Raw genomic sequence first — 16,534 nt, 5'->3', positions numbered from 1 at the left:
TGGAACTGGATAAAAATGATGTGCTAAACACATTTTTCACGTATAGCAAATTTCAAAATAACAAATGTTTTTTTTTTCTATGGGATTTTTACACTCTTCAAGGAGTAAAATTAGGATTGCAGGCTATGTGGACATTGGAAATGTCCTCTTTCATAGCTTTCTGGGCTACTGAAAGTTTATGGGCCCCTTGGTCCTTTTGATACCACCAGTAAAATTATGAACTAATCTATCTGGTGCAAATCGAGGGCCAAAACAAAAGCGACTTGGTGTTTGGGTTCACCTTTCTCATGTAGCAGTTGATCCTGGATTCAAAAAAATCACCTAACCCACTCTTATTCCCTCTCGGAGAGCATAAGACAGGCAAACATTTTACAGATTAATATATCAGTCCACATAAAACAGGAAGTCCACTGAACCCATGGCATGAAAATAGCTGTGCAGCTCAAGCACTGACCACCTTCGATGACAAGATATTTCCGGTTCCCTGATTAGATCAAGAATCTGCTTGTGCTGAGGCACAGATTGTCCCATCGTACACTGTATATTCACCTCAATAAAGAAGTTTCCCTGGAAAAGACTGGAAACCCTCAACCATTCCTTCCCCACATGCAGAGGCCTGCACAAGACCTGGAGCAGACCCGTTCGCGAGACATCGCTCCTGAAATACCATGCAACCTGTGCAACACCCTCACTTGAGCAGCTTGTCTGGCCACCTGCCCAGATCGTTCCTGGCAGGCATTGTAGACCCGCCGGGTACCCGCAGTCTTACGATACCTAGTAGGTCTCAGTTCGTTCTTTCCATCAACTGCAGACCCCTCCCTCTGCATGACGTAGTTGCTTCGAGTAGAAACTGCACCGGGCCCAACACGTTCTGCAGTGTTGCCAACTGCAATAGATTTTCACTACTTAAAAAAGGGAACTCAAAGCTTCGTAAGCCACATCACCAATGAAATGAAATTTACGAATGTTGCTACCCCCCCCCCCCCAACACACACACACATTGAAATAGGTTTTCCGTGCCACAGGATCCATAAGTATACGTCGTAAATAACCAATATACGTACATATAGTGATATAGGGCAGGACTGAAACGTGTCACGTTCGACGCTGAGGTCACGAGTCAAACAACACACTGTTCTACTGCGAACACCAGGACCGTAGCCAGCCAGGGGCATTGCCGTTACCCTCGTTTGGGGGGGGGGGGGCAAGTACTTGGATAAACGTAACAACAATCACAATAATAGTAATAAAGTAGCATGAAAGGCATTATTATCCTCATAAATCACGCAAAAAGGGGGTAGAAGTCGGTTCTCACGCATTTGTGTTGAAGCAGAGGATTAGAAATATTTTTTTTCAACACGTCAATTTCATATTAGCTAATAATGGAAAACAAGCACACAAACTATTTTAGAAAGAAAGAAAGTGCATGATAAATGCATTGCAAATGTACATACATATGGCATGTAAAATTTCCATCTACAATATTTTCTTTTCACATGGAGCGACGTATTACATAATCAATTCATCCAACTCGTAACAAACCAACATTAATAGCAAATAATATCACGGGCCGCCATAGCATTCTCTGTTTTAAAACTTTTCTCACTTAGATCGTTCGGCGCTCAGGGCCAACTCCCGCTACCCCTTTGCTACGGCATTGAACTTGATGAGACTGTATAATATTTTATAATATATTTCTACTTTCATAAAATTTGAAATCAAGGGGTTGCAATTACCCCTCCATTCCCCCTCTGCAGGTGCCCTTGGCCGTCTGGAATGAAAAATATGAAAATTAATTCCATCTTGAGTTACGAGGGGCGATCAGGTTGCTCTGACCCTAACATAGAAAGAGCAGCTATAGGGTTTCAATTTTTTTATTATTTTTCAACATACTCCCCTGCAACTCCAATGCACTTCTCCCATCGGTGCTCCAACGCCTGGATACCTTGAAAAAAAAAAATCTTCCGGCTAGTCCTCCAACCATTAGTCTACAGCCCTTATCGCCTCAGAATCATCAGAATTTTTTTTTGTCCATGAATGTCATTCTTCAAATGTTTGAACAAATGGAAATCACTGGGGGCCAAATCTGGGGAATAGGATGGGTGGGGTAACAATTCGAACGATGCATTTGCGATAGCGGCCCTCCCAATGCGTTAGGTGTGGACAGGTGCATTATCCTGGTGAAGGAGCACACCGCGAGTCAACATTCCACGTCTCTTTTTCTTGATGGAATCACGTAATTTCTTGATTAGGCCACTGTAGTATGTGCCAGTGATGGTTTGGCCTCTTTGTAGAGAGTCCACAAGAAGGACACCCTTGCAGTCCCAGAAAATTGAGGCCATCACCTTCTTGGCTGACGTTTGAAGCTTGACCTTCTTCGTTGGTGGAGAATGTGGATGTTTCCACTCCATGCTTTGTGATTTTGTTTCTGGGTCGAAGTGATGGACCCATGTTTCATCCATAGTTACAAATCGGGCAAGGAAATCGTCTATATCAGCACGAAACTTGTCAAGAAATTCTTGACTGATGAACATTCGGGTGCGCTTCTGATGTGGGGTGAGGTTTCGAGAGACCCATCTTGCAGCAATTTTTTTCATTTGCAATTCCTGGGTAATTATGTTTTGCACAGTGCCATATGACAGGCCACACATCTCAGCAACATGACGGATAGTGACTCGATGATTCTTCAGCACGATATCGTGGACTTTGTTAATGTTTTTGGTCGTCATGACAGTTTTTGGTGCTCCACCTGCATGTTCATCCTCACACGACTCTCTCCCACAATTAAACTCACGACGCCATCTCTTCACCATACTGTATGAAGGAGCAGTGTCCCGTAGTGTATTCACCAAGTCCTCGTGAATTTTGGATACCGTCCACTTCTTCTTCACAAAATATGTGATCACCGCTCTCACCTCAGTTTTCTCCATTCTGGCACATTGACACAATTTCACTCAGTTATACCCCTGTAAAAAGAAAACTGTACGCTACTCAGACTTGTAATTCAGAATGAAAGCATATAAAGGATCACTAAATAATAACAAAATAAAAAATCAATCATAACGTCATTCCTTCTATGTTAGGGTCGGAGCAACCTGATCGCCCCTCGTACCCTTTAGCCCTGCTACTCTTTAATTCTGCCAGCCTGTTTTTTCTTGTACTTTAATGTTTGACCCCCACCCTGACTCCTCCGCTAGACAATTTCCGTCCAAGGTTGTGAGCAATGCACCCTGCCCCCTCTGGTTGCACCACTGCGTGCCTGGTTAAGGCACCATGCAATGAAAAACAATTAGTTTTCAGTGAGGAGATTTTTGTTTGCTCGATCATTCATTTAGATAAATGAAACTGTAATATTGCGTGCATTTCCTGGCAATAAGATAAAAACTGCTTACGCTGAACTGAAATCGCTAAGTATATAAATTCTCCTTGGAGAAGAAGCTCCTCCTAGGACTTCGTAGGATTTAGTGGCTACGTAAGTAGGCATCACTGGCTGCAGCCGTCCACGTGGTGATGAAACACCTGGAGCGACACGCTGCCGGAGGGCTGTTTCCTTCCAGCAGGTTTTGCAGGCACCCGGGTCTTGTTGAATGCCCAGGTACCTTGTAAGCGCAGAGTGCCTTGAAGACCAAGAACCCGGGTAGAGACGCAAGTCGACTCGTTGCCATGGGCAGGCGAGCAGGTAAACCTGTTATCGCGTGCAAGCGGGCAGTGGGTAGGTAAAAGGCAGACTATGCTGGCCTCTACCCACATGACGCAAGAGTGTAACAGGGGTAAACAGCTTGGGTTTATGCTCTCGGCATTGCCACATGTCTGTTTCTATTGCACTTGATTTGAAGAAATTTAAGAGCCACAAACTCCCTCGGCAGACCGATGGTAAGCACCACATGGCAAAGAGAAAAAATCTTGGTGAAGATTTGGTTTTCAACCCTTGAAGAAAAGCAGAACCCTGCTACAGCTTTGGAGTTTCTCGAAAATAGCCCAAGCCCAGACAAAAGAAGACCGAGATACTACTAGTAAAATCAATTCTGTAGTCTGCATGCAAGTATTAACATGATCACGAAGATGAATAATTGCTTTATTATAAGCACAGAATTAGTGAAATATTATTATTACAACTATTCTAAATTCTATGTAGACAAACTTTAAACCAATTACTTTCACTTACGTGAAATTTAGAAAATTTCGCACTTCCGCATTGCACAGTTTAATGGTTAAATCCTATTAATTTCGAAGATCCACTGTCTTCATTCACAAAAGGATCAGGAATCAATTACTTTCAATTCACGATTTGTAAAACATGTCAATAATGTCAACACTCAGGGGTTACAACAGTGTTACTGGAATGCTGGATAGTATGATACATGAACCTCTTGGAGATTCAAAGGTTCTGTAGGATCTTGAAAATCTTGCCCACAACCTTCCCCACTTTATGGAGTGTTATAACAGCCACATAGTTTTTGCAATTGCTGCATTCTATCATAGAAGCTAAAGAAAAACGTTCTATCAGTTCTTTAGCTCAACTAGCAATGACTCACGTGTTCATTTTCGCCAGGGAAGTTGTTGACTTTGAACACCTTCCAAAGTTGTGACAGTATTTATGGCAAGACTGGGCATTTCCCCTGTGATCATATCCAGGGTGGCTACATACAAGCAGAATTGAAATACCCTCTGATTTCTCCAGGACAAATTTTGAATTTTTTCCCTGACAATTTTAAAGTAAACCCACATACGAGGTGTGGCTAGAAAAAACCGGACTGTTGCTACAAAATCTTTTATTGGTAATTTTGTACAATAAGAACATTATCTTCTTCAAAGTACTCCCCTGAACTATCGATACACAACTCCATACGAATCTTCCATTTCTGGAAGCAGTGCTGGAAATCATTTTCTGAAATCATGTTCATGACTTCCGTCGCTTTTGTTTTCACAGGTTCTATGATCGTAAATCTGGTTTTTTTCAGTGCTGATATGACCTTTGGGAATAAAAAAAAGTCTCACGGAGTGATACCCGGCGAATAGGGTGGATATTCTAACACTGGGATCCCATGCTTGGCCAAAAAAAGCCTTGACTGACAATGCCGTATGGACAGGAGCATTGTCCTGATGAAGAATCCATGACTTGCTTTTCCGCAAATCAGGTCGACGTCTTCTTACTTGCTCACGAAGGGTCGTCAGCACCGTAATGTAATAATGTTGGTTGTTTTCCAATAGCTCGAATACTCAAGCGACGATCCTCTCGAATCAATTCACCGACATTTGCAATGTTTGATTCCGTTTTCGACGTGCAAGGCTGTCCAGGATGCGAGTCATCCGCAATCACTTCTCGTCCCCCTTTAAACCTTTGAAACCACTCAAACACTTGCGTGCGTGATAAACACTCATCTCCGAATACTTCCTTCAACAAACCATAAATTTCTGTGGCGGATTTTCCGAGTTTCATAAGAAACTTCACATTGATACGCTGTTCCACTTTCACACTTAACATTTTTCCGACGGAGCACAGATGTACGGTTCACTTCGTCGACAAGCTATAGCAGAATTGAGTGCCGCGCACCCTGGGAAATCACACAGTCGATAGGAAGGATATCACGTTATACACTCATGCACCGCTTGACCTTGACGCGCTTGCCGTTTGTCAACAGCAACACCAATCTGTTTTTTTTCTAGCCATACCTCGTATTTGTACATACAAATAAGACTCATACAGCTTACAGGTATGGATTGTATAAAAACCTTTATCACCTTACAAGAAATTGACTTCATTTCTCTAGGATTTATATTCAAACGGGAAAGTAGTGAATTTGGAAAATTATTACAATTCACAACCTAGGGGGGATATTTTTAGTTCTTTTTTTTTTCATTTGCAAACATGTTCGTCTGCAAACAGGATTAAATAAAATATTTGATTATTTTTAAAGTTCCAATGACCGCAGACTCATTTTCGACGCATTAAGGTGAGGTGTGACAATTTCGCACCAGGCATGCATTTATTTAAATATCGGCGGAATGGGCACTGCTACTAAAGAAAATCCACACATAATTTGAGAGTATGAATTTCTCCCCATGTTGTAAGTGAAACCGGTTTTTAAAGTTGATTATTAAGATAGATACAGTGTTTGAAAAATATGATGAATAAGTATTTGCACAATCCCATGTATTCCTTATGGAGAGAGAACTTCCAATTCAAGTTATGGTTGAACAAATGAGAGTTGAACCCTTTCTAGTGCAAATATCATCTTCAATGGATCCTCTACCCGATCATATGTTTTTTCCGCCATCGGAAGTTTGATATCCCCCAGAAAACGAATAAAATAATTCTCCCATACGTATAATGCATTTCCCCTTGCCTCCTACGGCCATCCTGGCAGTGATGCCAAACCTGATGTGCATAAAGAAGCTAAATTTCACCTTAAATTGAGCTAAAGTTGACTTTCAAGGAGCTAGATTTATGAAGGCTGGATAAAGTGCCTCCCATGGTAATTTTAGTTGTCAAGGGAGTGGGGAGCGCTGCTATTACCGGTAACTTTAAAGTAATGACAATCTATTCTTAGTTTTCACCCTCTAGATCTGACGGCATCACCCATCTCAATAATCCAATGGTCGTATGAACAGCAAATAAGGGATTACCGGATAACAATATTGTCATCTGCACCTCAGCCAAAGCGCTATATAAATGTAGCTGGGGAGGTAAGAGGGGTGGGACGATGCAGCCAATATAATATCATGTCACGTGCAAAATGTATACACATGGCAAAAGTTGGTCTGTGTGGGCCGGGGCTAGTGATGGCATCATAGTGGGGCAGGGGGAGGGTGCCAAATGAGTACACGAAAGAGACAGATCTGGCTTCAAAAGAGCTAAGTTGGCAACAGTGCTCCCAGCTGCCTTAGAGAGAAGGACCTAAGGAAAATTGTCCATCTCCCCCTTAACACTTGCATTTACTTCTCTCTTCCATATCAAGCAAACAACTTCACTTGAACATAAGACTCATGTTCATGGACACAGGACCTTTTTCGACGGAGTGAAAATGTTTAAAGTTGTTTTTGTCAATCACAAAATGAGATTTTTGTACTTATGTTTATTTCTTCATGTGCCCCAGCACATAAAGAGTACTTTAAGCCTAAAAATTCAATTTCAGAAAAAAGTGTACTTGGGCCCATTTTCCGTGGAGGTCCTCAATTGCATGCATAAACGGAGCCTGAAAGTTTGTCCGAAGAAATGCAGTAGCATATCACAGACAAAAAATCGGATGCATAAGAGTGTCATGCATGCATTTTTATGCCATAGTGAGACATTTTATCGCAATTCGACATTAGTCGATGAATGGCGATATCTGACAAAAATCACATGCATCAATGGAGTTAAATATTTGTCCCAAAAAATGTCATTAGCACGACATACAACAAAATATCAAGTTGTATAAAAGCCCTCATTCGTTCCCATGTTCCTTCATAATGGCCAACACCATGCTGTACTGTGGTGTCCGATGCATAATAGGATAGGGACCTAAAAGTTGACACGAAGAGGTGGCAAGATTTCCCATTAAAGTGCAGTGTTTCATTGCACAAACAGTTCAACAAAGAAATATTTGTCAATCAAGGCAGAATTCCGACCTTTTTGATCTCTGAAATTCCATGACTTTTCCCGGTTTTCCAGGTCTGTCGCCACCCTGTCATATCACCCCCCCTCCCTGTTACTCAGAAGGGACACAAATTTATAAATGCATGAACACATGCTTAAAAGATTACTCAAGATTCTTTTTTCCATTCTATTCTCTTCTTTCTTTCAACAGAGGCATATGTGTTTTTCGATATTTATATATTTTTGTATGGATGGTACAATAGTGCAATACATACAATTTGAGGGTCCTTGTGTGTGGTCTTTGTTTACATGTGGATTCAGATTTGTGAATATTACTAACCTTATAAGGTCTTATAATTTAATAGATTTTTCTGTGCCCAAGCAAAGTTCATTGAGTCTAGTGAAAACATTTACTGGAAAATTAAGTCTCAAGTTTTCCTTTTCCAAGGTGGCTGCTTGTGGTCATCATAACAATTGAAACCATTTGTTTTCTGGGAGTAAAAAAAGTCATGGTAGTCTTCAATGGGAGTGATCTCATGGGATTATGTGCAGGTAGAAAGGTACCTAGCTGGTCCAGACTTCACTCCTGAGCACTGTTCACACTCTGTTTCTCTTATGTTTGCCTGTCTTTGGTAATGTATAGTGTGATAAGGTGTCATATATACATGGCACTTTTTTCGTTTTTCATTTTCAAAAAATGTATAAATAAATAAAATAAATAAATTTCACATACTTTACTTATGGGTTTTCTAGTTTACTTTTTACCCTTTTATACACGGACATATTTTACTTCATCTTACTTGCACTGCTGAATCTATGTGATTTGTTTCCAAGTTTGTTTCATTTTGGTTTCTTTGAAGAGTAGAGTAAAAGGTGTACCTCAGTACACATAATGGTGCCTCTAATTAGTTGATTCTTATATATTTTGTCTCGAGAAATTTGGGCTATTTTCTTCTGTGTATTAGGAAAGTTTATTGTTATCTTTTAATTAAAATGTAACCTCTAAAACCCTTGTGATGAATTGTAAAGTAAACGTTTGAAGTTTTGTAAAAAGAGGTAAACTTCAAGTTTAATAAAGCAAATACAGTCGGCTCGCAATTCTACGATCCCGGATATAACGACCCTCTCGAAGTAATGACCCTTTTCCCGGGAACCGTGAATAATTTGGAAAAAAGTTGAAAAAAAAAAGGCCGAAAAATATGTTTTTTTTTGCACTCATTCCCTTCACAAGTGCTCTACCGCTCGCAAGTGGGTCTGATCTAATGACTGCTGGACTTGCAGTCTTTGTCAATGAGAAATGAGAGAGAAGATCGCAGGAATGTTCTAAAATACAGACGTGTGGCTCCTGGAAGTCTCGCACATCTGTCCAGCTCTGACCTAGATTTCAGCAAGTTCCTGTGAGTGAGCAATTCTTGCCCTTGTAGCCAACAACTTCCGTAACCGCTTTTATTCAAAACTTGTTCTTTGTTCCCTGTAACACTTCATAAAAAAGTGAAACTGCTAGAGATAATCAAAGTCACAGAGGGCAACTAAAGATCGTCAACTCCCTTAATGCATTGTCATCCAGGTTTCCGCAAAAGTTTACTTCGATCTTACATGCATCATAACTCCTGTTTCCAACTTCATAAGTTTTCCTAACTGTGCCGATGTCATAATATTTGCCAAAAAAGTGTTTTGTTTGTTGGCTGAGTGACTTCTCCCTCTTTTCCTGTCAACAAACATGTAGGTGGGGGATGCATATTGTTTCAGCCACGATTTTCTCGCTCGTGTTTCCACATGGGCTGATTACAGGCAAGGGTGGAAGTGGACCCCTCTTGCTTTCCTTTGACGTCTAAAATGGGGCAACCAGTTCTGGATACATTCTTGAAAACTAACAAAAACATACAAGTAAAAAAAAAAAGTACCCCCCCCCCTCCTTCCCAGCTCATTCTCTGCCACTCGTGTGCACGGCAATGTGAGTGTAGAATTTAGGTCCTATTTCTTTTTTAATGCTGTTGTCTGCATAGGAAATCTTGCTCATATTATTGTCTGTTTCATGGTAAAACATACAGCAAGGGTCATTTCTTTCTTCACACTGCTCATAAAAGTTCAGTCTTCGACAGTTGCGTTATCTTTAAAATGCCGAGGATTTTCTCCTCAGCCACCTGTTACTCGAACTTCCAGCAGGTCACCTTGTTTTTATGCTGCAGCTGGTGCCAGTGTCTCATCAAGCATGTGCAAAGCTGTCCCTTGCTGATAACAGCAATGACTCATCCAGCGCAAAGGAAGAAGCGTCATTGTTTTGAATCTTGCAAAGCTGTTTTGATTTGAAGATAACAAAATTCAATCTCCAGAAAAAAACAACAGTTAAAACAACTTCATGTTCTGCACTTTCTGATAAGCAAAACTGTAAATTTTATTTTGAACCTGACAGAAGAATAAACTTCATGAACAGTAAGAGCAGTGTTGGAAGGAAATGCACACAATATAATCGCAGCTTTTCTTCAGAACCATTCATGAGAAAGAAAGAAAAAAAAGTGCTGAATGTGGAAACGGATGCTGAGACCGATTAAAAAAAAACATTACTCAAGGGGAAAACTTTTGGAGGAGCGGGTGTTTGACATCGAGAATTCTCCTAAATCTAACATTAAATTGACGATTAACGTGAGAGTAAATAACGATCTCCCATTTTGATATCCGAAAATGCGCAGGTTTCATAAAGCTTGTTTTAAGTTCTTTTATGCTGATGGGCCAATCGGGACTACGAGGATCACTATTTATATTTTGAGCCTAACAATGAAAAAACAGGAATTTGGCATTGAAAACTGCTTTATTGTTTTTCGAAGTATTCTCCTTTATGGTCAATACACTTTTGCATTCGTTCGAACCGTTTGCCAAAGCAGTTTTTCCAATCTTCTTGAGACACCTCCATAATATGGGTTTTGAACGCATCAACGGCATCTTCCGCCGATGAAAATCATTGTCCACGCAATTTATTCTTGACATTCGGGAACAAGAAGTCATTGGGTGCCAAATCAGGACTGTATGGCGGATGACCCATCAATTCGATTTTTTGACTGTTCATAAAGTCGGTTGGTTGTTAGACGAGATGTGTGACAGCTGGCATTGTCTTGATGAAGAATGATCCGACAGAGTTTGTTTGTTTTCCGTATTTGACCAAAGACCTCTGGCAAACAAATTGTTGTGTATCATTCAGAGTTGACCGTTCTACATTCCTCTAAAGGCACAGTTGCCACATGACCAGTTTTCCCGAAAAAACAGGCGACCATTTGTTTCGATGTGCTTTGAGCGCGAACAACTTTTGTTGGATTGGGTTCATCTTGAAACACCCATACAGTAGACTGCTGTTTACATTCCGGCTCATATCCATGATTCGTCACCTGTTACAATCTTATATACGTCTTTTGAAGCACCACAATTGTATTTATTGAGCATTTGTTTGCACCAATTGACGTGAGCGTCTTTTTGAGTTTTTGTCAAATTGTGTGGGATCCAACGAGAACATACCTTTCTCACAGCTAAATGATCATGTAATATTTTATATATGCTGGTGGAACTAATGGCTATGGTTGCCTCAATCTCACAGTATGTCACATGACGATCTTGCAGTATTAGGTTTTGCACAGCATCAATGTTTTCTTCAACAACAACTGATTTTGGACGACCTTCGCGAATCTCGTCGGTGAGCGAATGGCGGCCACGATTAAATTCGTTATACCAGCATTTCACAGTGGCAAAGGATGGGGCTTCATCGCCAAATGTAGAAGTAAGTTGATCGATGCACTGTTGTCTTGATAATCCACGTCCAAAATCATCGCACGAAAATGTTCACGAGTTAATTCCATTTTATTGTTGTCGCGCAATCTCCAAGGCAACATAAACAACACAAATGAAGCTATTGACAAAACATTTGAAGTACGTTATGGTCAATAATGCCAGACGATTTCGTGCAAACATCAAATCGCGCCTAACTTCAATCAGTGTTGCCAAGACTGAAAATATAAATAGTGGCCCTCATAAATATACAGTTTAAAGTGAAATCCAATTCCAAACCCGAATGATCGAGTGCGACGCTGTTTAATGTGTCCTAAAATACGCATTACCTGCAAACAGATTGCAAGTTGCAAGTTTCCTTTTTCAGGCTGGATTACAATGCAAGTCGAGAAAGTCCAAAACTGCTCCCTGGAATGGGGGAGGGAGATGAATATGAAGTTGGTTGAAGCAAAGAAAACGTAACTTTTTTTTACAATTTATTTTACACAGCCGAACCAGAACGAAATTTACAGCCCTCTTTTTTTTTTTTTTGGTTTCGTGCCTAGAAAGGTTGTGATGTGTCTCCTGAGAGATCTGATCTTACCAGTTAATCTTGTAACAGACAATGCTCTAGTTGACCCACATAAAATCCAACATTCATTCTGCCCCATTATCTCCTGACTTTTGCTAACGGCAGTGTGACTGGTGTCAAGATTCTTCAAATTACGCTTGCAATAAACAAGATATTATTTTCCTTTCCGTAGGTGTCAGTGCAAACGGGTTTCTCATGAACTAGATTTGTAAGAATTTCGTGGAAGAGCAATGACTGCGCACAATTAAAAGAAAATAACATTATTTTAAATCCCTTTTTGTGAAAATCTTTTCATGTTCTATTTTCCTTCTCATGTGCATAACAGGTTGTGTAACTACTAGGATAAATGGTGTTACAGTCTCCTAGGAATCTTTGTGTCCGTTTGAGCTCCGTTCAAGGTGAAAATTTTTGCAATTTCCAATAACGACCCCTTTGAAATAATGACCCTTTTTCCGGGAACTGTGAAAGGTCGTTGTATCAAGAGTTGACTGTATTTATTTTAATAGAATTCTTCATTAGATGAAAAATTAAATAGCTTCCATTACATGTTTTTGCTTCCACTGTTTGTTACTAAGTAGAGCATCCTTAGTTTTTGTTAATTCCAAAATCTTCCTGAAGAATCAACTCAAATCTTTCTACAGGGAAACTTTCATATGAGAGGAATCATCCAGTGCATTTTTCATGGTTCAATAGGCATGCAAACTATCTTCCAGCAGGGAGGAATGGGCAGGTAATTCTTGGAATTATGCTTGAATACCATTTGATGTTACGTCAAATGCGCAGTTTGCAATGCTTGAAGATAGAGCAATAACAAAACATCATTGAAAAAAATTGACATTTTATTGTGGATGAACTGACATTTATAGTAATTATTCCTGAAGACCAAAAAAATAAATTTACTCGCATATTCTCATGTTTCAACATAACCCTCATGTGCCACCATCCTTACCTTCATTACACACCCTCATGAGAGTTGTCCTCCGGATGAATACCTCTGTTCCAAACAGGCCCCGCTCCACTTTACCTCAGCATCCTATTCATTCTTCATAAAATTTGTCATTAAATCAGTGGCAAATACGAAGAGCAGCACATAGACCATCTATAACGGTTTCATCCTATGGAATGGAACTTCATGAACATGTATATTTCCATTTGGTTAGGTACAAGGAACAACAAGGTATTTTTGGGTGTGTAGGTTGTGTGTTTGCTGCTGTCACCACCATACATACATAACATATCTTACATATTTCTACACACAAAACTACTCCTTTTTCTTCCCAAAGAAGAAATGTAATCATTGCAAAACAGAGAAGTGGCACAAGAAGAAAGTTGTTCAAACACATATTTGGTCTAGGAATTAATTCGTGCGCCTGGACTAGAGATGGCGTAACGAGCGTATCATCCCACAGTTCCGTGTATCCACACATGCGTTGAAAACTCCTGTCAGCACGCATCGTTCGTAGTATAGGGCAGTTGATTGACGCGTCACCAACAGCATTTTGTAGTCAACTGAACATGGTGAAGTTCGTGCCAGATAAAGTGTTTTTGCGGGGTGTTCTGCTTCATTACTTTCACATGCAGAAAAGTGCTACCAAAAGTCATCGTATTTTGGTGGAAGTGTATGGTGACCATGCGCTAGCTGAGCGAACGTGTCAGAAGTGGTTTGCATGGTTTAGAAGTGGTGATTTCGGCCTGAAAGACCAAGAGCGACCTGGACAGCCAAAAAAATTTGAAGACTAAGAATTGAGAGCATTGCTCGATCAGGATTCGTGTCAAACGCAGGAAGAACTTGCAGAAGCATTAGGCGTTGATCAAACAACAGTTTCCAAGCGCCTCAAAGCCATGGGAATGATTCAAAAGATGTCACATTGGGTTCCACATGAACTGAAAGACAGAGACGTTGAAAGACGAAAAACCATTTGCGAATTGCTGCTTCAAAGACAGAAAAGAAAGGGGTTTTTGCATCGCATTGTTACTGGCGATGAGAAGTGGATCCATTACAAGAACCCGAAACGAAAAAAGGCCTGGGGTGAAGCCAGGTGAACCAGGTCCATCACAACCGAAACGAGATATTCACTGTGCAAAGGTTATGCTGTGCATATGGTGGGATATGAAAGGTGTGGTGTACTATGAGCTGCAGTAACCGGGTGAAACTATTAATGGAGAATGATGTTGACGACAATTAATGCGTTTCAAGCAAGCTCTGGCCAGGAAACGTCCAGAATGGGAGAACAGACATGATAAACTTATTTTTCAACATGATAACACTCACCCACATGTCGCAAAACCAGTCAAAACCTATTTAGAAAATGTCGAATGGGAAGTTTTACCCCACCCGCCGTATTCACCAGACGTTGCTCCTTCAGACTACTACTTGTTCGATTGCATGAATAACGATTTGATTGGACAGCGGTCCACTTCTTCAGAAGATATCGAAAAATGGGTCTCTGACTGGATCGCTTCAAAGGATGAGGACTTCTTTCGCCACGGAATCCGTAACTTGCCTGACAGATGGGCGAAAATGGTGGCTCGCGATGGACAATATTCTTCTTAAGGTATTTATGTATTTTGTGTTTGAACTACAGCCGCGGTGGCTCAGTCGGTAACGCATCTGACTACCATGCTAAAGGTCCCGGGTTCGATCCCCGGCGCCCACCCAGCGTCGAAAAACATGGGTACCTGGGGGAAACCCTGGGGGGTAAAGTCGGTCAGGGGCGTGATGATGATCACATCACCCCCACTCACGACCGGATCAAGAAAGTGTGGGGCGTTACCCCCACACCCCCTATACGCCTTCATGGCGTGGTGCTATGCACAGGGGAGCACTTTACCTTTTTTACTTTACTACAGCTTCAATGTGTGTGTAACAACCGCACAAATTAATTCCTATACCAAATACTTCATGGCAATAGTTGAGCTATATTAAGAAAGCTTTCACCACATCAAATACTTTAAAAATTATTTACAAATATATGTTTTACATCAACATCAACACACTACTTACATCTCCTAATTCATTTTGCAATGCTTCTAAATCCTCTTCCTCGTCTGCTACCTCCAACCTGTAATTTCAATGCATGGTAATGATAAAATATTTACTTTTAAGAGTCAAAAAAGCAAGATATAGATATATATAGCCTTAAATCTGTTTTCACGAAGTAGAACATACAATCACAATAACTTTAAGCCAACAACTGTTCATGTCCTTATTTCTCTTAATACCCTTACTTCTATGTATTTTCTAATTTATTAGATAGAGGGGTCTACCATTTCAACATATATATAGTTCACAGAGGAATATTAAAAACTGACAATGATATACTGGTATTTCATTGGTTGCCTTAGTTACCACGAGACATTTTGGTACCTAAAAGGGGGGGGGGGGGAGAGTATAAAAATGCACTCATCCTCTTCATATCTTAAAGAGTTCTGAATGAGGTACACTTGTAAAATTTTTGCATAATCATTAATTACTTCTCTGAATACAGTGGAACTAGGATTGTATGTTCCCAGATTTTAAAATTTCCTCCTTCCTTCTTTCCAGTCTGAATGCAACAAAATATTAAAATTATTTATCTGTTTTTACATTTTTACACCACTTCTTTAGCCACAAGCTCCCAAAGAACCCATGATCAAGTTTCGACTGCATATAATCTGCTAACTCAAAATTTCACATTAGTATTTATCTGTTGTATTGAGGCCCACTGATCCATAAAGTGGGCCAGCACCATGCAACGGCATTTAACACGTCATCTCCAAAACAAATGACAATATTTTAAATGTTTTTCTTCTACAAGGGTCGTTCAAGGTTGACCAGGACTTTTATTTCTGCAGTGGAAATAGGTAGCAGAAGAAACACCAAACTATGTCAGTTTTTCAAAGTATTCTCCGTGCGCGCCGAGGCACCGTTGCCATCGTTCTGGCAGCTCCCGAATTCCTTTGGCGTAGAAAGAACTTGGTTGTTGTCATAGCCACTGGAGGACATCGCTCCACAGTGCTTCGTCTGTCGTGAAGTTCTTCCTTCCCAGATGGTCTTTAAGGGGTGCAAACAAATGATAATCACTGGGGGCTAAATCCAGACTGTAGGGGGGGATGGGGCAGAACTTCCCAGCGCATGTCGGCCAGAGTTGTTGTTGTCACATTGGCCGTGTGAGGGCGGGCATTGTCATGGAGAAGAATGACATTTCCAGACAACATCCGGTCTTTTCTTGCGAATGGACTTTCATACAGCACCACTCAACAATGTGGAGTAATACTGGGCATTAATCATGCTCCCTTCGTCCAGAAAATCCACATGGATAACACCCTTCATGTCCAAGAAGACACTTGCCATGATCTTTCCAGCGGACGGCTGCATTTTGCTTTTCTTGGGGGGCGGGGACTCCATGCTGCGTCTTTTGGTCTCTGGGGTTGAATTGTGCAACCATGTTTCATCACACGTGATGATGGATTGCAAGAATTCATCACCTTCTGCTCGAAACCGATTCAGAAGCTGTTCACAGACCGTCCTGCGTGTCCACTTCTGATTGAATGTCAGCTGGTGGGGAACCCACCTGCACAGATTTTGCGGAAGCGTAAGTGGTCGTGAATGATTGTCTCAACACTTCCGA

General features: G+C 40.8%; 1 protein-coding gene across 2 annotated transcripts in view; it reads right to left on the bottom strand.

Moving 5' to 3' along the window:
• The window catches only part of LOC145985897 (beclin-1-like protein), a 56,732-nt gene that overhangs the window by 550 nt on the left and 39,648 nt on the right, over positions 1–16,534 (bottom strand). The window contains exons 5-6 of one of the 2 annotated variants that reach the window (XR_014441463.1): positions 14,929–14,986; positions 12,874–13,039 (exon numbers count right to left, since the gene is read on the bottom strand). Coding sequence is in view for 1 of the 2 variants with exons in the window: in XM_083120033.1 (XP_082976159.1) it covers positions 14,929–14,986 (58 nt within the window). In the remaining variant the exon portion in view is untranslated. The remainder of the gene's footprint in view (positions 1–12,873; positions 13,040–14,928; positions 14,987–16,534) is intronic. The other variant, XM_083120033.1, reaches the window with a different exon arrangement.

The sequence above is a fragment of the Lepisma saccharinum genome, chromosome 3 (genome assembly GCF_977018435.1).
Source record: "Lepisma saccharinum chromosome 3, izLepSacc3.1, whole genome shotgun sequence".
Lineage (NCBI taxonomy): Eukaryota > Metazoa > Arthropoda > Insecta > Zygentoma > Lepismatidae > Lepisma > Lepisma saccharinum.
The sequence above is the reverse complement of the archived record's forward strand: the minus strand, read 5'-3'. Positions and strand labels throughout refer to the sequence as shown.